The sequence below is a fragment of the Grus americana genome, chromosome Z, assembly GCF_028858705.1.
Source record: "Grus americana isolate bGruAme1 chromosome Z, bGruAme1.mat, whole genome shotgun sequence".
NCBI classification, from domain to species: Eukaryota; Metazoa; Chordata; class Aves; order Gruiformes; family Gruidae; genus Grus; species Grus americana.
The window spans coordinates 29,919,953-29,944,473 of NC_072891.1; the positions used below are offsets into that span (position 1 = coordinate 29,919,953).

The window sequence follows — 24,521 nt, forward strand, 5'->3', positions numbered from 1 at the left end:
TCAGAGCTGGAAAACAGTAATTTCTTCTGATTCACGGTATATCTTGCCCTCTACTTTGTTTGGAGTCGAAAGCACAGAGCATTTCTAATAGTCATTATCTTTCAGGCACAGCACCTCAAATGAGTGGCATCTTCATGATGGTGGCCACGGTGCTTATAGCTGGTCCTCAGCTCAGTGTAACTTCTGAGACTTACTGCCTTGGCCTGATTGCTGGCGCCTTTCGTCACATGTGCTGTAGAGTCCATTGGCTGCTCCCTGGCAGCTGGCACTGCCTGTCACTATCATTTTGGTCTTGTCTTCTGTCATACTTACGCACTACTGCCTTTGCCATAACTCTGATGAATACCATGAATTGGGCAAGGGGGACTGGGTGCACTCCACGGGAATGTACCTCAGTCAGCCCTCCTTCTACCAGCAACTGGGAAAGCTCAACAGAGAAAATAGGAGCAAATTTGGAGTTAAGTGTAGTATCTTCCATTTCTTCTTTGTGTTTTAAAACTTTTCTCTCTTTGTTCCCTTTCTTTTTTCAGCTGAATGTTTTGTTAGCAACTTTTCCCTGCATTAAATGCAGTGGCACTGTATATAAGTATCTGTTTCTGATGTTTGATAAATAATGGGACAATGACAAGAATTAAATAAATAGGCCTAAATTATACTATTAAGAAAAACCTTCTATTGCTAAAATAAACACCTTTTTATTTCTTCTTTTAGCCTTCCTTTTATGACGCAGTAGACCCAGTAGATTTTGAAGGCTTCCTAATGACGCGGCTGAACAACTTGGACTCAGAACTAGCACAAGAACTTGGTGACTTTCCTGAAGATGACTTGGATGTTGTCTTTACACCCAAAGAGTGCAGGACTTCACAGCCCTCTATGCCAGAAGATGGGTAAGGAAACTTTCTCTCCCTCTGGAATGCTGCAGGCTTAAAAATAGTTTTGAAGATGTTGATCAAGACACCCTCACTTGTTTTGTCCTCTATGTGTTACATGGCATTCATTGGATCACTAAGCATCTCTTTCTCAGTACCTTTCTTGCTTAAATGAGGGGAAATAGTCATACTTTACAAGGTTTGGGGGAGGGAGGAGGGGAAAGTGTTAATTTCTAGTGTAGGAGTCACTTTTGATTTCAGGCTAGCAGTTATGAAATAATTCCACTATTTTGAACAGCTTTTAAATTAAAATAAGTAGCATGTGTTAATACTGGTGCTCAGCCATCCTGGAAATATTTAAGCTGGTTTGATAAACAGGCAAACTATGGGCAACAGAATTTTTCAGAATGAGAAAAAGGGATGCATTGGAGAGTTTTCTGACGCGGTTTACGAGAGTCCTGTGCATTGAATACAAAATACTCTTCAAGGATTGTTTCACTGTAAATGGTACCTTCAAGTAGAACCACTGATTGGGTTAACAGCCAGATAAGCATGAAGTCAGCACCAGTTTACCCCCAAACTGCTATGTCTGCAAAAATGGCTAACTGTGCAATGTGTTTGGGATGGGTGGCTGGCTCTTTCCAGTATTTTCAGGAAATGAACAGCACAGTCTATATTCTCTGCTGTGCTGAACCTGAACGCTGAAGGGACAAACAGGCTAAGTTTATGGCGTCCTGGCTCGCAGGGTAGACCTGCATCCCCCTCTGTTCCTGCAAAAGTTGTTGCAGCCTGCTCTGATTTATACCAGCCACCTGTATAAACTAGAGCCCTGTACCAGAGCAGTATTTGTTCAGTGTGTTCTGCACAATGTACCAAATGCAATGAGGCACAGTTTAAACCACAGTTTATACGATTTTTGCCAGCTGTGGATTAGCTGAGAACCCTCTCTCTAACCAAGGTCTCAGCCTGCAAGTTCCATCTTGGCCCAACGCATCTTTCAGGAAATTCAGGAGAGTAAAGGTGGTAGAGATGAGGTGCCATGGTAGGTCACCTGAGAACTCTTTGAATTATGCAGCTCCGAGGGGATTTTGTAACATTTGCACAAAAGGCGATTTTCGCTTGAAGTTACTCATAGAAAATGTTCCAATCTTTATCATGATTTCTTGTTTTTCTGTAGACTGGGGAGGAGAGAACAGATGTGGGAGACGGCGAATATTTTGGTGCTTGAAGTTTCCATTTATTTAAATTATGGACAAAAATAGTAAAAAATTATCCAACTTTGAAATGAAACTTAAAAGATAAGATGACCATTTCTCCCTTGTTTCCAAGGTTACTTCCTAGCATGCCTGTAGCAGTTACGTATTTGTTTTTCCTGTAGGAGAATGTGTAGACTCATGCTGTATGATCAGTTTTAGGCCTGATCTGCACCACAGTGACGTCAAGGATTTTGTAAGGAGTCTGTGGCAAAGCTCAAAAAGTCAATACCAACAAATACACTTTCAGCAGATTTTTTTTTTACGTAGCAGCTTCCCATTTAGCCTTTCACACCGCTCTTATCAATGTTAGTGCTTTCACGGAAAATCCTGGCCAAAGATGCCAGGCTGTGTTAGCGAAGATGAGAGCATGGGAGAGGCATGCAACAGAGATTTGCCTGCAGGCAATGCAGCCTGTGGTATCTTCCTGCACCGAGAGCAGGAAACAGATACCACCCACCAAACTGGGTTAACGTGCAGCGCCGCCCGCTTGCAAACATACGTCCCACCTGAACCAGGCACAGGAAGTGACCATGTGCTGTATGAGTCCAACGGTGGCACGGGCACTCAGCAGTCTGGTATCGGCCAAGGCTCCGTCCTGCAGTGCACACATGAACCTAAATCAGTTGTTGGTAATTGGTTGCAGATCTGTTAACAGTTCTGTGTGGAAAGTGCTGAAAAGTATCATACCTTTCACCCATCCCTGCATTGCATGTGTTTTCTACTCTTTTACTCACTTGGATTGGAGAACGTAACAAGTGATTTCAGCACAGGTCACTAACATTTTTTAGAATAGGGGCAGGGGATTTATGCTACAACGTCATGACAGCGAATTCACAGACATTGACTTTAGCTTATAATATTTGAGTTCCAATAGGTATCCAGGCTATCAGGCAGCACTGACAGCCCCCTACATTAACTGAGACTTATTTGAAAATCATAAAATTAAATCATAACATATTCTTAGATCTTAAAGTTTTATTATGCTATCTGATTAAAAGCTTGAGGTCCCTTTTTAGAATTTTCTTCGTTTCTATAAGAAAGAGAAAATTACACCAAAACCAAACAATAGACTATGTATTTGCAAGAGTCCAGGAGCTGAGGTCGCTAGAAAAATATCTCTATATGTTGTCACTTGTTACCAAGTTTTGAAAATCACAAAGATGGGTACTTGGTGTAATTTCTCTTATTTTGCTGTATTTTGTAGCAACATCAGTCTTACATTCATGAAATGCATAGTGTGGCAAATGGTTACCTCTGTTAAATGTATGTTGTTAATTTATAAACACAGTAACAAAAACCTGCATCAGGGAATTCATGCAGTATACACCGAAATCTTTTAACCTCAAACAATAGTTTAGCAGTAAAATAAATACACAGGAAAGGACTAATAGAGAGGACTTTATCTGAACGGCATGCTAAGATAAATTTCTTTGTCCTTAAGGTATGACCTAGGTACAAAAAATATTTACAATATTTTGCTTTTTCCCCAGGGTTGAGCTGGACTCACATGTCAGAGACTGTGTTCAGACGTATATCCGGGAGTGGCTCATTGTGAATCGAAAGTAAGCAACATACAAGTAAACAAAACAGAAAATACCTTGCATCTTATTTGCCAGAGAGGAGATGCATGCTGTTATAAATGATCCTACAGAATAATGATTTGAATCAGAGACTGAAGACAAGAACTGACTTTTCAGTAGTATATATAACTATATTGTTTTGTTTGAGCTGCTGGGCTATAGCTAAATATTGTTGGATCTGCTTCTTAATTATCAGGCACTCTAGGCATTAATTGAGAAGAAGTTCACACCAACTGTCTGTAATGATGATTTATCTAAATCATGAATACTACTACTATTTCATCACACTAAAAGGAAAGATAACAGGGATAAAGATTACATTTGTATGCTCTTCATTTTCCCCTCCATGCCCTGAAAATTCAACATGTTCTGATCTTTAATGGTGTCTGGAAACACAACAGAGTGCTAGTAGCAAAAACCCGAGGATTATGTTTTTTCCCAGCAGTGATTGATTGATTGCATTTGGGGTCAGTGTACTTCAACACACAGAATTGGACCTGTAGTCATTCCAAGTGATTTTATTTTATTTTATTTTATTTTATTTTATTTTATTTTATTTTGATTTGATTTGATTTGATTTTTTTTTTATTTTATTTATTTCATTCCATTTCATGTATTAAATGAGAAGACAACTCTCGGTCAGTGTTTTATGTGCAAGGGTGTCTGTCCTCAGACTCTCAGGGATGCACTGTGCCAGTGGAGCTCTCCTCCTTCCCCATCACCCCCTGCTGTTCTTCAGAAAGAGGTTTTTGGAGCTCTGTTTTTCTGTGCTGCTTCCTGCTCATCCCCTCCTGCCCTCCTGCCCCATTCTTGAGAAGGAGTAGTAGCAGCCGTTGGTAGAGTGCTGGCACATTTGCTGCCATTTCGTTGTGCCCCTTCACCTGCCCTTGCTGCTCTGTTTTTCTGACCTGATTTACATTGTCAGTCAGTGCGTTACAGGTTGACTCCTGGAGATTGTAAAGGAATGGCATTGTTTAATTGTGCAGTTTGGTGCAGGGACGGAGCAGCCACTGAGCGTTATTAAGAGACTTCCTCCAGGGGTGATGATGAAATCGACTCAGTTCTCGGAACTGTTCCACAGTGAGTCACTAAAAATAAGCTAGCGGGTTTTGCAAGCTCCTGCACCTGCACCGCTTAGAGCGCGGGTGCTAGCTTTTTCACCCAGTGTTGTTCCGAGTGCGCTGTAAAGAGCCAGCGTGCAGCTTTGTCTGTGCGCACCAGGAGGGAGCGAGCAGTAGAGTAGGTGAGGTGAACAATAGAATATGGCTATTTTTGCACTTACAAGTGCTTGTGGAAATGTAAATGGAGCTGTAGAAATACACATGCATGAAAAGATTTCTCATGTTTTACTATATTTCATTCATTCAGGTGAGGCAAATTTCCATTCAAAAACTTTATCAAGCAGTTGAGTCTGTGGTAAACATGATAAAGGGCCCTGCCAGAAAGCCGAGCTTTGATCGCTGTGGCCAACAAAGCAAGCAAGTTATTAAAACTTGCAAAGAACAAGACATGTTGCAGTGTCACATAAACTAGTGATAGATTGCTAGTGGGAGTCTCATGTTACGCTTAGACACTAATCTCAAAACAGATATGAGAGGAAGAAAAGATGTTAAGAGACAAGTGAGAAAGAGTAGTTGCAGAAAGCATTGCATTGTTTTAAGAAAGGCTGGAAAAACTGTAGTTGCCTACTTGGGAGACAAAGATTCACAGGACAGGTTGCTGAAGGTATGGTCTGGTGAGCTACGGTGAGAGGAGTGCGTAAGTGACTTTCATCCATTCATGGATGTGAAGGTTCAGAAGAGGAGACTGAAGAGTCTTCAGTGGGTGGCATAAGCAGAGGTGGTCCTCATGCCTCAGAGCGGAGAGGTATGCAACAGAGGGGCTGGACACAGCTGAGGGGTCCATGTGTTTTCACCTGAATGGGAGGCTTGTTCCTGCGCCCATCAGGTTCTCCTTTCAATTGTCCTTTGTTCCTTCTCCTCATCCCATTTTCTTAATTCAGTGCATGGCCATTAAATTGACATGTGCACAGGGTTTGCCTCTTGATGAGTTTTAATAGCTACTGTGCTTTTCAAAATAAATAAACAATATAAATAAATTTTCCAGGAATACGTGGTTTAACCTGGCAGGCAGCTAAAACAAGCACACAGCCTTTCCCCACTCCTCCCCTCAGTGGCATGAGGTAGAGAATCAGAAAAAAAAAGTTAAAACTCATGGGTTGAGATAAATACAGTTTAATATGACAGAAAAGGAGGAGGAGGAGGAGGAGGAGGAGGAGGAGGAGGAGGAGGAGGAGCAGAAGAAGAAGAAGAAGAAGAAGAAGAAGAAGAAGAAGAAGAAGAAGAAGAAGAAGAAGAAGAAGAAGAAGAAGAAGAAGAAGAAGAAGAAGAAGAAGAAGAATTAAAATATACAAAACAAGTGATACACAGCACAATTGCTCACCACCCACAGACCACCAATGCCCAGCTAGTTCCCAAGCCGCAGTCCAAACCCCCCAGCCAAGTTATATATGGAGTATGACATCATATGGTATGGAATATCCCTTGGTCAGTTCAGGTCAGCTGTCCTGGCTGTGTCCCCTCCCAGCTTCTTGTGCACTCCCAGCCTCCTTGTTGGCGGGGTGGTGTGAGAAGTAGAAAAGTCCTTATCTTTGTGTAAACAACCAAAACATCAGTGTGTTATCAACATGATTCTCATCCTAAATCCAAACCACAGCACTATACCCGCTACTAGGAAGAAAATTAACTCTATCCCAGCCGAAACCAGGACAGCGTCTCTAGTGTAGCTAGTACACCACAGGGAAAGTGTGATCTCAGGTACATAAATCTCTCCATTAATCATTTGTTTGCCACCAGAGGTAGTGAAAAAATAATGAACAAAGCCTCTTTTGGATGCTGAAATGTCTTAAAATAAACTTGTGCAGAATTTGTGTCTTTCATTCTGGATGATTTAGGTGGTTCCAGAACAAGGTCACATCCAAGGAGAGCTGGGATGGTCTCTTTTATGACTTCAGTTTTCATTTGCAGTGAACTGGTAAATGATTAAAATGCAAACAATTAAAATTAAAACACATCAGAGCATATAATTCAGTTGCTCCCAAAATGTAATAAAAAAGTGTCTCCCTAATCAATAATTGCTTATTGTGAATTGCTTTATGAAAGTGCTCAGATGTTTAGATATTGCTTTGGGAGTGTTATGGAAAGGAAAATGAATGAAGCACGTTACTGTAACTAAGGAGGCTGATGGCAAAAAGGCCATCACAGTATTTAGCAATTTTCATGCTGGAGTGGAAGAAATAGAGCTCTGCATGCATCTGGTATCTTTTTTCAGGGTACGTGCTGGGTTTTTTCATCTGCCATAAAAATGTAACTTGAAATTTGTACCTTGCTGTAAAATTTTAGGAAGTTGCCAGCAGTGAGGGTTACATTGTGCCACAGCAAAAGCCCTCTTCCAAAACAGGCACTGTTTGAAAGGTGTAGAGTGCTGTATGTGATTAACTTGGGATACCAGCTAGGTCTAGGACAAAAGCAGTAAGCTCCTTGATGTATAATTGCAGGAGCAAAGAGCCTGCCAAGAGATAAGCGATCCTGATCCGTGTCCTTAAGGTCACTGAAATAATTGCCGTGTCTGATGAGGAGCTCAGAGCTGAATTTGCACCTAGGTCAGGTTTTGCTGCTGTCTCAGGCTCACAGTCTCTGCAAAAGTGATCTGAATGAATTTTCTTCCTTTTAAAACCACTCTTGATATACATGCTAGAGTTGCAGTGGTGTGATAAAAAAATTAAACGCTGCGAGATGTCACATTTTTGCATAAAAGCTATGCTACACTGCTCTTTTGCACTATTTTTTTTCCGGTTGCTTAATATTTTTTTTAAAATTTGTCTTTTCTGTTTTATTCTCCCTTAATTGTTCCTCGTTCTGTACTGACTTGCTCGGGCCTTTCTGTAAAAGGAACCAAGGGAATTCGGATACTTGTAGCCTGAAAAACAAGGGATCTCGAAAAGATTTTCACAAGACGCTTCAGAAACAAACATTTGAATCGGAAACATTGGATTCCAGCGATGCAAACTTTCAGGTATATGTTCTTCACTTTGGGAAAAGAGATCAAATATAGCAGCTCTCCTCAAAGGAAGCATCCTAGGATCTCTGTAACAGCATCAAGCGGAGAGCCGTGCTTGCCATTAGGCCTCATGGCAGAGGTGGCATTAAGGTCCTCTCTGTCAGACAAGCAAGTTATGTTTCATGACACCCCGATGTCCAAGCCACAGCTCGCCATTTTGTTGGATGCCTAAGCCAGCAGTTGCCATTTTGTTGTTTTCCAACAGGTGGGGCCCCGACACATCCATGCACTCCCTGAGGAGGCCTCGAGGACGACCCTTGCCTCCTCCGACTTTGACCTGCGCAGCCTGCAGCCGGACCCCCGCCTGGAAAACCTGCTGCGGCATGTCAGTGCCGAGGAATTCGAGAGGCAGAACGAGGAGGCACGGCGCACCAACAGGCATGCCGAGCTCCTCGCCCTCTACCCCTCTGTGGATGAGGTGAGCTTGGAGGCTGACTGGCCCACAAACCTTCCCAAGCTGGCTGTCCCAGCATGCTGAAGGTTAAAGCTGCAACCACAGTCAAAAAACCAGGGTTTGTGGTCTGGATACATGTCTCCCTTGGATAATAACACGGTGAAGGCATGTCACTGTGGGCTCCTGTCAGCTATCTTGAACATGCATTCAGGGGGTTGTACTTGGAATCATGGTGTTGCCTGAGGCTTTGCTACACCCCCTCGGTGCGGGTCAAGCCCCGTGCTGGTGATATGGCTGTGTCAGGGCGTTACCCTTCACCGTAACACTTGGGGGCCAGAAGTGTAAATATTCAGTGTAAATGCCAGGTGGGGGTCTGATGTGTAAATATTCAGAAGTACAAATCAATTTTCTTTCATCTCTGAAGAGATGAAATGCCTGCAGAGTGAGGGAAGGTGCTAGTCTGTAGCAGTGGCTCAGTTAACGACACATGTAAGTATGCAAATTTACAGTTGTTTTAATTGATGATGACCAGCATAACTGTTTAATGATAGGAAGATGCAGTGGAGATACGGCCGGTGCCGGATCGCCCAAAGGAACATCTGGGCAACCGGATTTTGGTGAAGCTGCAGACCTTGAAGTAAGTACCTTCCACAGGCCTCGCTCACTGTTTCTTGGTTCATACCAGTGTCCTGCTGCCGACCCTGCTACACTGCCGCAGGTGTCCCGTTCAGCAAGTGTTTGCATGCTTGCTTGTTCTTTCTTAGTGTAGCAGAGGACTATTTCTATCCATCATTACAGAAGTCTTTAACCTGTCAGGCTGAAAAGGAGTTGGGAATGAGCCCAAATTATATATTTCCAACAAACTAGATTGGTCTCCGTGCACGCTACTGGACTTGATAAACAGAAAAAAAAATTCAAGGAAGGTATGACCATTTTTAAATGATATCTGAGACCACCTTTCTGACAAATTTAGAAATTGCATGCAATTTATTTTCCTTCTTTTCCTCTTTAAATCATCTAATAAAATGTACTAATAAGAAAATCCTCCAGACTTTGAGAGAGCTGAGGTCTGGAACTAAATATTTCTCCTTAATTTCTAATGGAAGTGCCAGTCCAAATACAGCCCTTTCATTTTTTTATTATACAGAGTCATAAGAGTGCAGTATTAATCAGTGTCCTGTGTGTCTGTCCTTAACAGGTTTGATATAGAGATCGAACCTCTGTTTGCATGCATAGCTCTCTATGATATAAAAGAAAGAAAAAAGGTAAGTGTGCATACAGTATTTTTGTTCAGTTGGCTTAGGTTTTTACCTCTGGAGTAATAATTTAGGAAAACTTGAAAAAAATGCAACTTTTTCACACATGCAGTCTGATCCAGGATTCTTTTTATGTAGCCAAAGTCACGTGCTTGCAATTCTTTGTTTTGTAATTCTAGTTACTACTTTTGAATTATTGTAAAATAAAATTTGATGTATTTTTCCTTTACAATACATTTTAATTCTTTTTCTTTTCAAGATCTCAGAAAATTTTCATTGTGACCTCAACCCTGATTCATTAAGAGGATTCTTGCGTTCTCATACACCCTCCATTGACTTGTCTACTCAGGCAAGATCGGCAGTATTTTCTGTCACTTATCCCTCATCGGATATATACCTAGTAATAAAGGTATGTTACAGTGCTGCTTCAACATCATTCCTCCTGTTCCCGGCTGTGCCTGTTGTCTGAGTTTGTGGAGCTGACAAACATGAATTTCCTGTAGCTGAGATAAATTCTGGTAGTTTTTACGAGTACATGTGCAGGTGTCCACTGGTGTATCTCACTCCCAAGCTAGGAAGTTATATTGATACCCTGTGTTCTAGTTCCACTAGGCATTTAGTATTTCCTATCTCTGCCCAAGGGAACTTTAAAGTAACATGAAATATGCCATTTTTAAAAAATTTTAATTGCATTCTGTGGACGTTTTTTGGCTTCGGTATAGTGCATTTTACATCATTTTATTTAATTCTGAAACTGACTTAGCCTGAACCACTTCATTTGGAATGTGTTAATTTTCCTGATTTCAGAGAAAATGCAGTAGTACCTGATTGACAGCATTGTCACATATGTTATTTTCTACTTTCTAACAAACCAGATGGAAAACTAGGAGATTTAGTATTGGTTACACAATAAAGACAACTTTAAGAATTCTATATTGCACATTAAGGCATTTTGTATTGCTAGAGAAGCCACATGTTATTATTTGGGTGATATTTTTTCTTTGTGATTGTCTTATTTTACTGCTTTTTGTAGATAGAAAAAGTGCTTCAGCAAGGAGAAATTGGGGACTGTGCAGAACCCTACGTGGTTCTTAAAGAAAGTGAGGCTGGCAAGGTAAGTAAATAACTATAAAGAGTGTTTAGATCAAAAAATGCATGCACAAAAGTAAAAAAACAGAGAAAGAGCAGACCCTTTGGACAGAATCCCAAGAACACTGGAGAGGAAGCAAGTTGGTGCATCCATGGTGCAAGCAGTCTGGTGTCTGTGACCGATGGGAAGAAGTCATGAGAAGGCAAGGTGCACTTTCATTACTGACCCCTTTGGAAATGAGTACTGACAAAGTCTTGAATCACGAAGCAGATAGGGGTGAGCAAAGGAGATGGCAATGCAATGTGGACTTAACAGAAATATTTGCACCTCAGAGACATATTATTGATTTGGACGGGCAAACAACGTCTTGCAGTGTGTACGTTGCCAGTTCAGTGCTGTCATCCATAGGTAACATGAGCTCTGTTCAAGGAATTCATGGTCATTTATCTCCCTGGAGCAGACTGACAATTTTTGCTGGACTTCCACACATCTCTCACCTTTAGAATATTGCTTTCATCAGAATATTGTTTCTGTACCTGATCAAGGAAGTAGAACCTGCTAATGTTTCATGGTGGTTGTTCATGCTGGGCTTGAGGGTCACTGCAAAAAGATCTTCGTTCTCCTTTTTTGTAATAATAATGAACTCATTGAAAAGAAATGAGAAGTGAATGTACATATCAAAACAGCTACTATTCTGACACTGATGTAGCAAGAAAACACCAGAGATAAGAATGCGAATTATTTACTGAAGTGTAAATATGTAATGTCCATTTTTTATCTATAGTAGCATTAAAATAATTGATTGCTTTTTAAACAGTCATTATTTTCTTTGTCTTAGACAAAAGAAAAGATTGAAAAACTGAAAGCCCAAGCTGAATCTTTTTGTCAGCGGTTGGGGAAATACAGAATGCCATTTGCCTGGATTCCAATAAGCCTAACTAATTTCTTCAACCTTTCAACACTTGAACGAGAAGTACCTGAGGCCGAAGGTTTAAACGGTAGTTGTCTAACTATCCTAACTAATACAAAGTCACTCTTTGGTAGGATTGTGCATAGGAAACAATGTCATTCACTCTGGCATCAAGAGTGAACAACAGATTCAGTCACGTCTTCTCAGCCTTCCTTTTCAGTGCTACAAACACTTACAACTTAATATGCTCACTGTTTCAACTCTGCATATTTATTTTTATATATGCTAAATATTCTTCCATGTTTTAGGCCCAATTTTCATTGAACACTGGCTTTGTAGAAGTAAAACTCCCTTTGCCATATGGAGTTTGTTTGCAATACAGGGCAATCAAAATACATATTATCTTAGTTTCTAGAGTATACAGTACCATTGTCAACAACATTGACCAATGTGCTTTAGAACCCATGAACTAAAAATTTGAGCTTGTGCTCTGCAGCAGAAATTATGTCACTTCACTAGGTGTGTCCTGGCATTCCACTATTTCACATAGTCTGAAATAAAAGTAGTGGAATGTTCTAAGTACTTTTTCTATCCTCTGATGTTCATGTGAAGTTGTGGATTTCTAGTGTATTCTGATAGTCTTTGTACTGAAGCAACACAAAGCAAGTTGGTGTTTCATTTAATTTCCTTTTGAAGGGAAAGGATCCACTGGTGACAAGAGGGCAACACTGCTACAGGCGAGAAGACTTTCTGAGAGAAGTCTCAGCTCAGAGGACAGCTATCCAGTATCAAATTTCAAAACAACCTCTCTGACCTTCAGCACCTTCTTTAAACAGGTACTGGATACTCTTTGTTTCTGATTGCCTAAGACATTTGTCATCTACGTCGTGTGAACTGTGTTGGGAAGAGTTACCAGTGATGTCTGTGTGGGGACAGAGGATAACTGCTGTCAAGTAGGCAGCAACCCATTTGCTTTGCCTGCCTCAAGGATATGGTTCACTCAGAAGCTTTTCTCAGTGTTATGGAGTATTGTTATAAAGGTATTGATTTTTGTCTTTCTCCTGTAGGAAGGAGACAGGCTCAGTGATGAAGATCTGTTCAAATTTTTAGCTGATTTCAAAAGATCATCTTCCTTGCAGAGAAGGATTAAGACTTTACCAGGTACATAATGAATTTTGGATAGAAAAGGATATATATACTTTTCTCCACTAAATTGTTCTGTAAATTCCAACCCCAAAATATAATTAACTTGGATTTTAAGTCTATAGAATGTGCTATTGTGGAAGTTCCTGGGTTTCCAGTGTCTACCTAAGCACAGATGCTTTTGAGGTTTTCTTCTGTATAAGTGACGATGGAGATTTATGTTTAGCTTGATATTCTAAAATTATTTGCTTTCCTCCCTAATTTACAGAGTATCTACTGGGTGTCTTTTGTTATTATTCAAAATGTTTGAAGACAGTGCTTTAAAGCAAATTTCTCAAATCCTTGCTGTTTCCCTGCAAAGTTTTTAAATGGATCATATTTTACAGAGGGAGATTAAAAGGTGTACACATTTCATCTTATTTGGGTATTTGGGTCAGTGTCAATTCATAAAGTAGAGAAGCAGAGATAATGTTTGGCTACTGTCAAAAACCTGACCAGCTTATTTTTTCTTTTTACATAAATTACAGCTCAAGCTCTTCTGGGTTGTAGAGGAACCTTAAAAAATATGAACTGAGTGCAAAGCTGTTTTGTCTTTTTAGCTGATTGCCAGAAATGACAAGCCTGAGTTCCCCAAATGGTTCTCACTTATCACAACAGAGAATTTAAATTGAAAGTCTAGTTATACTTGGGTAAATGTTATCAGAATTAACAGTTTAACGGCTCACCACAGCAAGCCTGGCTTTCCTGGTGGGTGGTGTCTACTTTGGCAGAGATTAATCAGAGTAGAATCTGAGTGGGGGGAGACAGAGAGAGAGAGAGAGAACTGTATTAGACAGCAATCCTTTTATCTTTCATTTGTCTTCCAGACAAATTTTATGTTATTTGTGTGTGAAAGATACTAGAACATCAACCCAGCATACAGTATTCCTTCTTTCTTTCTTTCCTGTTTCTTTGAAATTGTACAGGGTAGACATAAAGAGCTATATATTGGCCTGATGTGTGTGGATGTGTGTAGGTTACTTCCTGTGTATCTTTCTACATCTATGCTTTCGTTCTCATTCAGCCTTCAAGCCGAAGATCCGGTTCTTATTTCTGCACTGTTGCTATGTAACCTTACATAATGTTTTGGGTTTTTTTTAATTATACATTGGCTATTTTTTATATTTTTGCTGAAATTTCCTTATTTTTTTTAAAGGAACACTTAAAGTGGAGATTTCCCCAGCTCCAGAAAACCTTGGTTATTGTCTGACACCAGAATTACTACCAGTAAAACCATTTCCAGAAAACCGTAATCGTCCTCACAAAGAGATTTTGGAATTCCCAATTAGAGAAGTGTATGTTCCCCATACCATTTATAGGTAAGAAATAACATTTTTTTAAAATGTCTTAAGATCCATTTTCAAAATAATTATGATTTAGAATTTTTTGTCAGAAATAGAAACTATTTTTTAAAATGTTAAAAACTACACATTAGGATGATTTGATTTTACTAGCCGTTATAAGTTAAAATGCCAGTAGGGTGTTCTGTAGTGTATTTACTAACCTAATGATGTTGTCCTTTGAAATTTTTTTCTAAAATGTCCAAAAAAACCCCTAACAGCTCTCATTGACTTGGCATATATATGTATTTTTCCTCTTCTGTGTTTTTTTCCCAGTAGATGTTATCAGAATTTTTAACAGTTTTGGTAAATGTTTGTGCTGGGTGGTTTCTACTGGTAATTTGAGTCATCTGACCATCTGAGGAAGTAATGTGTTGCTCTGTGTACTTTTTCACCATGCACAAGGACTCTGGGCTATGTTGTTTCTTTTCTTAAATCTGTGCTATTCTGGTTGTTTCGAGGAGACTACAGTGTTCAGTAGCGTGCAACTGAGCAATTCCCATCATTTCTTAGTGGTTTAGCACATATGAGTCTCTAAGAAGAAATGAATATCAAAAGAATGTACTTCAACATGTTTGTGCAGCATAGTAGTGCTAGTGAGCAGTGATATTGCTAATAGCTAACTAGCAATAATTCAAACTGGCTGTATGGAGAGCCAGTGGGGCTGTTGGTGGCACCTGGATTTGGGTCTCAGCTTTTAAGGAAAGGAAAACCAGAAGTGGCATCTTATCATAACAACTTGCAATGTGGTGTCAGCAGGGAAATGAGTAAGTAAGCCAGTTTGGATAGAGCCTCATGAGAAGTTTTGGAGGAGTTATTCCTGGGCTGTGTCATGCATCTGTGATATTCAAACTCCTGAGGGCAGCTCTTTGTGCTATTGGCACCAGAATGCTAAAATGCAGAGTGTTTTGGTACCTCTGTCTTCTCTGTGTATCAAAGATAGAAGTGAATGTCTTTTTTTTTGTCCTCCTCCCCGCCCCCCCCCCCCCCCCCAGTTTTTAAGGGGTTTGTGCTGACATTTCTATAGGGGAAGTAATTTTTATACAATTGAAAGTGCAAATGTAAATGAACTTGAGTCATGACACCTTTTCTTTTTTTTTAAATGAAATAATAAGACAGAATTTTAACTTTCCTATTCATTGTCTGGCCCCAATAAGGAGTAGCATGTGTCAACTTCAGTGTGCTGCCTGGTAGCATCTAAAGGACTGGCTTTTGAAAATGAAAAGCATTAGCAATGGCTGTGTTGCTGAGCTAGAAAGGGGGTTGAGTCTGCACAGAATATTCTCCTTTAGTTCTCACCAAGATAAACTTCTGCAGTGAGACATCATGAATATCAAAGCCACCATGCTGAAAGATAATTTGTGCATCTCCTGAAGCAAATTTGAGTGTCTCCACACTAGCATTCAATTCTTCCACATTAGAAGAAATGCTTGCTATAGCTCAACAGTTACACTCTTTGTGCAAGAGTTCACACCCAGCATGCTTAATCTCTTCAGGCTCTTTGGGCTGTGTTTTGATTTTTACCCTAAGTAACAGTTGTGGTAACAAAACAAAGTAGGAACTGTCCAGCCTAACTTGTAATAATGAAGAGCATATCTATAAGAATATTTGCCCTCACTAATCTTTACCTTAATTAATGATTACACAACTGACATGCTGTAAGTAGTGTTGTGCTGTACACTGGAAACTCAATCAGTTAATACCCAAATTAAACCCTAAAGACAGTTAAATATACTGGGGAAATGGTGAAAAAAGGCAGAAATGCTAGGTCGTGTTTCAACTGCCTTGTGATAACAAACATGTTTGGAGGGAGAAAGGGGAGGTGCCAACTGAAATTGTTAATGAACTCCAGCAATAGTTCCTCAGAAAGTCAGATAAGGCACCTTTGCAAACATTATGAAACAGTGGAATCTGGAACTTCGCGGTGTCCAGGAAGTAACACTTGTGTTTGTGCAGTGCCATTGAAAGCATCTCCTTTTCCCACCAACCAAAATCACCTTATCATGTCTGAGACACTTTGGCCACATGATCATGCCAGTGCTCCATTTGGTGAGCAAAAGCAAGTTAGAGAACGTAGGCCAATATATTTGCTTAATTTAACTATCATGCAATTCTCCTTGCTTAGTTCTCAGCATGGTGAATACTGGTTTGAGCCTGAGGTTAAACTAACCTATGCAAAGTAACTCTGAATTTGAATAGAGCCAACTATGAAGTGTTTCATGTTATTTTATTCCCTTTCCTCTAATCTGAAAAGTAGAACCATCCTGTCTTAATTAAGCAATGTGCTAGTATTTAGTCATAACTGAGTGTCATGGCCTGCTAGTGTCTTACAGATGATTTAATGTTTCCTTATATTTGATTGTAAGTGTGCAAATTATTTAACAGTGCTATAGATTTATATGTTAAAAGAATGAAAAATGAATAAAATAATTATCTGGGTTTTATTAACATTACCATGAATGGTAGGAAAAGGTTACATATAGAAATGTACTTGAATAACAAATAATGAAAACTTACAAAAAAACAATCTGGTAAGTTCTTACTGGCATAATAATACCTCTACACAGGTCCAGACAAATACTAATGAAACATCTAGCTTCAGATTTTCTCCTGAATGTTTAAAAGAAATGCTAAGATTTTGTTTACTTGGGGTTTTTTTTGCCAATGAAGCTCTTCCAAGGGAAACAAATACTCTTTTATTTTAAGTAATAGCTTTTTCCATTGTGATAGGAGAAGCAGAGTCTCCTGTTACAGTCTTTGAACTTAGCTCTTGCTAGTTTTTATACTGGTGTTATGCCATTATTTTAAATGATACTATTTCTGATTCATGCCAGAGACATCAGCCAGCCCACTTTCTCTGTGCACTGTGAAATTGAGTACTTCTTTTTGTTGTGTACCTACATTTCTTTAATAAAAATAGCTCCCTGAAAATGTCAAAACATTCCAAGATTTATTTCTTTCAATACCCTTCTTAATAGGAAAAATCATATAATTTAAAGTTTGTTTATCATTTTATTTTCTCATGAAATATGAATGAAAATTATGCTGCTTACTGCCACTATGAAATGTTGGTGCTGAGGAAGAGGGATTTGTCCCATTGCTTCAACAGTAACTCAGCTTAACCAGGCACAGGAAGTCCTGTCTTTGATAGGGGAAGTGCCAAACGCTTAGAGGATTTTCGGGGGGGGGGGGCAGGGGAGGAAACAGTCCATTGACTATTATCTGCTGCTGTTGTTTCACATGGGCACCAGTGATACTGCCAGGAGCAGTCTGAGGAGTATCAAGAAGGATTACAGAGCCCTGGGAGTGGTGGTAAGGGACTCTGGAGCACAGGTAGTTTTTTCATCAATCCTCCCAGTCAAAGGGAGTGGATTTGAAAGGGCCAGTCAGATCTGGTGAGTCAACAAAAGGTTACAGGACTGGTGCCACAGCCAAGGATTCATCTGCTTAGACTATGGAACTCGCATTGAGAAACCTGGTCTACTGGGGGCTGATGGGATCCATCTGCAGAGAAGGGGAAGAGCATCTTCAGTCACAGGCATCCATCTCCAAGGGACAGAGGAGCCAATGAGGAGAGGTGCCATGGTGGACCTTGTTCTCACCAACAAGGAGGGGCTGGTGGGGAATGTGAAGCTCAGGGACAGCCTTGGCTGCGGTGACCATGAAGTGGTCAAGTTCAAGATCCTTAGGGCAGCAAGGAGGCACACAGCAAGCTCATTAACCTGGACTTCAGGAGAGCAGCCTTTGGCCTTTTGAGGGACCTGCTTGGTAGAGTACCATTGGACAAATCCCTGGAGGGAAGAGCAGCCCAAGACAGCTGGTTAGTATTCAAGGATCACCTCTTCCAAGCTCAGGAATGATGATCCCAACAAAAAGGAAGTCCAGAAAAAAGCCAAGAGGCCTGCATGAATGAACACGGAGCTCCTGTACAAACTCAAACACAAAAAGGAAGCCTACAGAGGGTGCAAGCAAGGGCAGGTAGCCTGGGAGGAATACAGGGAAACTGTATCCAAGCAACCAGGGATCTGGTTAGGAAAGCAAAAGCCCTGATAAGAGTTAAATCTGGCCAGGGACATCAAGGCCAACTAGAAAAGCTTCTATAGGTACATGAGTGATAAAAGGAACACTAGGGAAAATGTAGGCCCTCTCCAGAAGGAAACGGGAGACCTGGTTACCCAGGATATGGAGAAGACTGAGGTACTCAATGACTTTTTTGCCTTCAGTCCTCACCGGCAAGTGCTCTAGCCACACCGCCCAAATTGCAGAAGGCAAAGGCAGGGACTGGGAGAATGAAGAACCGCTCACTGTCAGAGAAGAACAGGTTCGAGACCATCTAAGGTGCATCTGTGTGTCCTGAGGGAACTGGCGGATGAAGTTGCTAAGTCACTCTCCATCGTATTTGAGAAGTCCTGGCAGTCAGGTGAAGTTTCCACTGACTGGAAAAGAGGAAACATAACCCCCATTTTTAAAAAGGGGAAAAAAGGAAGACCCAGGGAACTACAGACCAGTCAGTCTCACCTCCGTGCCTGGCAAGATTATGGAGCAGACCCTCCTGGAAACTATGCTCAGGCACATGGAAAATAAGGAGGTGATTGGTGACAGCCAACATGCCTTCACTAAGAGCAAATCGTGCCTGACAAATTTGGTGGCCTTCTATGATGGCGTTACAGCGTTGGTAGACAAGGCAAGAGTGACAGATCTCATCTACTTGGACTTGTGCAAAGCATTTGACACTGTCCTGCATGACAACTTTGTTTCTAAATTGGAGAGCCATGGATTCAAAGGATGGACCCCTCAGTGGATAAAAATTGGTTGGATGGTCGCACTCAAAGTGTTGTGGTCAATGTGGTCGATGTCCAAGTGGAGACCAGTGATGAGTGGTGTTTCTCAGGGGTTGGTATTGGGACCAGCACTGTTTAGCATCTTTGTCAGCAACATGGACAGTGGGATTGAGTGCATCCTCAGCAAGTTTCCTGATGACACCAAGCTGTGTGGTGCAGTCAACACACTGGAGGGAAGGGATGCAGTCTAGAGGGACCTTGACAGGCTTGAGAGGTAGGCCCGTGTGAACTGCATGAAGTTCAACAAGGCCAAGTGCAAGGTTCTGTACATGGGTCAGAGCAATCCCAAGCACGACTACAGGCTGGGCAGAGAATGGATTGAGAGCAGCCCTGAGGAGAAGGATTCGGGGATGTTGGTGGACAAGAAGTTCAACAAGACCTGGCAACATGCACTTGCAGGCCAGAAAGCCAACTGTATCCTGGGCTGCATCAAAAGCAGTGTGACCAGCAGGTCAAGGGAGGTGATCCTGCCCCTCTACTCCGCTCTTATGAGACCCCACCTGCAGTACTGCATCCAGCTCGGGTCCTCAGTACAAGAAAGACGTGCAGCTGTTGGAGAGAGTCCAGAGGAGGGCCATGAAGCTGATCAGAGGGCTGGAGCCTCCTATGAGGACAGGCTGAGAGAGTTGGGGTTGTTCAGCCTGGAGAAAGAAAGGCTCTGGGGAGACCTTATAGCAGCCTTCCAGTACCTAAAGGGGGCCTACAGGAAAGCTGGAGAGGGACTGTTTACAAGGGCATGGAGTGATGGGACAAGGGGTGATGGCTTTAAACTGAAGAGGCTATATTTAGATCAGATATAAAGAAGAAATTTTTCATTATGAGGGTGGTGAAATGCTGGACCAGGTTGCCCAGAGAAGTTGTGGATGCCCCATCCCTGGAAGTGTTCAAGGCCAGGTTGGATGGGGCTTTGGGCAACCTGGTGTTGTGAGGGTGTCCCTTCCCATGGTAGGGGGGTTGGAACTAGATGATTTTTAAGGTCCCTTCCAACCCAAAGCATTCAAAGATTATGTGATGATTCTATGAAAAAAAACCCTTTCTTTTGCTGTTTTGTTTCATTTAATTGCAAACAACTTGTCACTGTGCTCAGATGCCATCACAGCGTTTACTCCTTTCTTCCTCTCTGCCCATGGGATCTGGAGGGAGCATGGTAGCCCTGTGTATCTTCTGCAGGGCCATTGCTCTAGTTTTGTGCTAGTTGGAGATGCTAGCACTTGTAACTTATTTTTCAGAGTAAACAAAGTGGAGATTAGTGTTGCACTGTTGTGCACGGTTGAAGGAAACAGCTTAAGCTGGCTACTACAGTTTTGGACAGAGATGTGAGTGTGTGCCCAGTTTATTCGGCTCCTCAATACACATGATTTCATCCCAGTGCAAATAGCTGCCTGCCCTTTTCCAAGCTCCATAATCTTTCCTGGGCATCTACTATACTATCTCAGCAGTAACAGGTTTTGTGGAAGGTTTCCTAATTTTTCTTTGCTTTTTACTCAGATAAAAATGACTTTGTCAAATACTGCATAACAAAGCAGAAACAATTAAAACAAAAACTTCACAGACAGAATTCTGGGAATGCACGCCTCTCCCCCATAGCCATCTTGTTTGTCACAGTGCTTTCAGATGAGGTATTGCATCTGACTTCTCATAGCAAACATCATTAATTATGTAATACAGGCAGAGAGGAAAACTTGCCGCCATGGCATGGTAATCTCTGTGTAGTAACTGAGCAGAGACTCTGAATAAAATATGGATTTGTCTAAACTTCCAGATGAAAGCAAGTCCTTTAAAGAAATGTGTAATTATTAAAAAAAAAAAAAATCAAATGCAAGTGGTTTAATTAGAGGGCGTTTGGGGGTTCTTCAAAATATTTTGGTTAATTGTAATTCGACATCATAAATTAGATTCTTGAAAACTATAATTTCAGCAGACTTTTAAGTAAGTATACTGCAAAATGCAACAACATTTTAAAAAATCTTGACAATTTGGTGTCTTGAATAGCTGCTAGTTCTCTGTATGAAAATCATAATATCTGCTTTCACATTCTGCTAAGCACTTTTATACTATTTAAAAATCTATCATATACTGATAAATACTGTGTTTTGCCTTCCAAACAAATCTGATTGTTCTTCAGCTTCAGTATTAGTTTGTTCTTTGGTCTACTGTATGGAAACAAAACCCATCACTGTCAGTAAGAAAATCTCGGTAAGGACAGCAGAAAGCAAATGCAAATTGTTTATAATGTATACCAAGTACGCTAGTGCTCTTTTCTTTTGTAAGAAGCTAAACTGAGTCTTGCAGAGACCTGTAGGATTTAAAGACTGAAATTAACATGTAGGTATCTCAGTTCAAGCAACTTCCTGAAGTATAAGGAATGTGGGACTGAATGGCAGTTCTTAAATCCAGTTCCAGTTCTACCACAGACTTTCTGCAAAGCCTTGGCTGTATTGATTGTATCTCATATTCTCCAACTGCACATTCACATCCACATCAAGATACCTACCATGCAGGAATGTTAGAAGGTTTAGACTAATGTTTATACACTGTGTTCAAACAATGCTGGCCATTTTTGATGTGGTTTAATTCCCCAAACTTGAGTCCATTTTTTCCCACTTCTTTTTTGCTGTCATGTAAAGGGTATCACTATTGCTTCTCCTCTAGGATGTAGAGATAAAAGCATTTCATTATCTAGCACAATGGCTTCCCAGAAACACTGGACTGCTCATTAACTGTTATCATTAGCAGTCAGTGCAACACTGAATGCTCACCTTCCTCTCAAGAAAGAAACTATAACTGAATGCACAGAAGATGTAAGTTGAGAGGCCTACCTTTCCTGATGATTTTGAATGAAAACATCATCTTCACTGATTTGGTTTTGCTGCAGCTCCACTTCAGCAAGGAGTGGCTTATGCTTTGTTCTTGCATAAATGTCTTAAGAAAAATGAAGCTACTCTGATCACCGATACTGCCCGTGGTTAGGTAGTAAGGTGCTGAATATTGTCCTTTTGTAAAGAGCTCCCAGCCAGGGATCTTAGAACCAAAACATTCCTTTCCAAGCTTGCAGATCTTTTTGCTAACCTCAGGACATTGTGCTTTCTCCTTCAAACCATCTGTCTACTTTTCACCGGAATGAAAATGCTCCATTAACTTCATCCAAGAATTGTTAATAGTGCTGTATTACTGGTAGTAGTAGGTGGCTTCCCTTTTGGTAAGAACAGGTGACTTCTTTTGCTTAGGTCTGCAGGGCATTTAGAGAGACAGGACATCAATTTTCTCACTGGATTTTTATTTTCCTCTTGCCTGATAAATGATTACTTTGAAGTGTACAGTTTAGACAAGAAGCATCGCTCAAGAGCAGTGCAGTTTGTCACCATAGCTTCCAGCTCCCCAAGTAAGGATGGTGGAGTGTGTAAATGCATCAATGAGACAATTAAAACAAATCCAGGTTCCACATGTTGACTTCTAGCTGCATAGATCTTGAGTGCTGCTAAATCCTATGTCGTTCACTAGGGTTTTTAAGCGTTTTCAACTGAAGTTTTAGTAATGTATTGTGTCTGTGGCAACAAGAAGATGCTGGTAGATATGAATTATTGCCTCACATTATCTCACACATGTAACTTCAGGGGGGCACGTTACCAGTATTTTGGGAAGATATGGTGTGCTTTTGTATTTACTAGCACTCCTTCACTGTGTCATTTATTAATTAAGTATATCAGGACAAAATCATCTCACCACAATTCTCAGCTGTATCATTGTATTTGAAATAGATTTACTATTATGTGTAAAAATCTGGTATGTCAGAAATGTCACTCTTTGATTATCAGGATTCAATGAGAATTTTGGGATAGAGCTTTACCTCTATTTACACAGCTGGAGGAATCACAGGTCCTGGGATAGTGAATGGATGTATAAAATACAGCTCTATGGTATAGTTACTATCTTCCTTTTTTCAGCTTTTTATACTTCCTTTGGGCAACTGGGCAATGCCTTATGTGTGACCTACCATCTTGTTATTACAGTGTCTTGACATTACAATAGTTGATATCTAGTGGATAACACTGCCACTCAGGATTTAGTAATACTGGAACCACCAGGGCAAGTGAGAGTATTATCAATGGAACAGTAGGTTTAGTTTGGTAGAGGACTGCAAAGCATGGAGGACAGAGACATCAGAAGGTGATATAATCACTTTGATTTTCATATTTGAAAATTTTAAATCCATTTTAAGAGTAACTTCTGAAAAAGATGTAAAGTAGGCAATTGTGAGTAAGTAAGTTCCCTACATTTGCACACCAGAAAATCAATATGATAGGTAAGAAATTATTTTGTTCGTGATTTTTATGATTCACAAAATGTCAGTCATTTGTCTTTGGTCTTGATTTTCAAGCACATTATGTCTGCAATATTTGATATTTGAAGTAATGGTAGGTCAGTTCAATGATGTATAATGAATAACTATGAGTCCTGGAGAGAAAGCTATTAAAATTTTATTCTGACTTGACTCTAAGCTCTAGGTCACATTTAAATTTAGAAATATCTATTTTCTTGGCATAATTTTGTGATTTGAACCTGCAGAAATCTGATGTTTTGAGTCAGCCTTCCATCTTCTGGAAACATTTTTTTCATGTGTTGAGTAAAACTTTGTTAGAAAATTTAGTAAGGTTTTCACACCAATGCTAATGGGTAGAATATAGTGACAATCACTCTTAGCCTAAATTTAATGAGGATCTGTCCACTGACTCTTTAGATGATTCCTAATTTTAGCAACATGAGAAAAATAATTCAAACTATTATCCAAATTACCCATGCTAAGATACAGAATACATGACACATATACATGCTCTTGAACATGACATGTTGAAGTTCTGTCATTGTGCCATTTGTTGTAGTCAGTGGCTGACTAGGACAGGTTTCCATATTTGGTAAAGTGTTTCTGATGGCATTGTAATTTTCAACCATTTTTTCTGAAGATTCCCTGCCCAACCTGACAAAAGATAGAGGAATCAACAAAGACTGAAAATTATAACTAATGAGTGTATTAATTTTTGTTTCCAGTACCATAAGTATTAAATGGCAATGTTAATCTGTCCATCACTCTTCACCTATAGAACATTTGTGGGTTTTATCAGTAGTGACTATTTGCACATATATTGGCTTTAGCTGTGTATGGATTCTTGTCAGAGGCATCAGTGAATATGCCTAATATTCATTAGAAGTTTGAGATGCACTTGTTGACTTCTCACACATGTAATTTAGCAAGGAGAAGGATTTTATTATGTCACATATTTGCACAACCAATAATTACAAACAGTAATATTCAATGAGAAAGGTCACAGACTTGAAACTCTGCATAGATTTTGTTTTGGCAGAAGATAGGTCTGCATTGCTTTGGCCATGGGAAGTGATCAAATCACCACTAAGTCCCATGAAAGTGTAGGAAGGTCAGCAAATTCAAATGAGAATTGCTGCATGGTGTCCTGTGTCAGGCTAGGTGGACCCTTAGCTTTCCCAGCAAATAGCTGATTCTGAAATAGCCTCTGCCAGAGAAGCTGTCTGGACCCGTGCCTTACCCAGGATTCTGCTGTCCTGTGGGACTCTGGTCTCAGTGAAGTTGGATGCTCTGCCATGGCTTTTGTAGACCCACACTGCCTCCTGAATAGCTCTTTTGCTTTTTGTAATCACATCTGACTGTA

The 24,521-nt window shown here is 40.4% G+C and overlaps 1 protein-coding gene across 3 annotated transcripts in view; it reads left to right on the forward strand.

Annotated features, from left to right (window-relative positions):
- DOCK8 (dedicator of cytokinesis 8) overlaps positions 1-24,521 on the forward strand; it is a 95,628-nt gene that overhangs the window by 19,013 nt on the left and 52,094 nt on the right. For all 3 annotated transcript variants that reach the window (XM_054809975.1, XM_054809976.1, XM_054809977.1), the window contains 12 exons: positions 712-887; positions 3,616-3,687; positions 7,656-7,779; positions 8,030-8,242; positions 8,770-8,855; positions 9,417-9,483; positions 9,734-9,883; positions 10,508-10,588; positions 11,403-11,562; positions 12,171-12,310; positions 12,542-12,635; positions 13,813-13,975. In XM_054809975.1, coding sequence (XP_054665950.1) covers positions 712-887; positions 3,616-3,687; positions 7,656-7,779; positions 8,030-8,242; positions 8,770-8,855; positions 9,417-9,483; positions 9,734-9,883; positions 10,508-10,588; positions 11,403-11,562; positions 12,171-12,310; positions 12,542-12,635; positions 13,813-13,975 — 1,526 coding nt within the window. The remainder of the gene's footprint in view (positions 1-711; positions 888-3,615; positions 3,688-7,655; positions 7,780-8,029; positions 8,243-8,769; positions 8,856-9,416; positions 9,484-9,733; positions 9,884-10,507; positions 10,589-11,402; positions 11,563-12,170; positions 12,311-12,541; positions 12,636-13,812; positions 13,976-24,521) is intronic.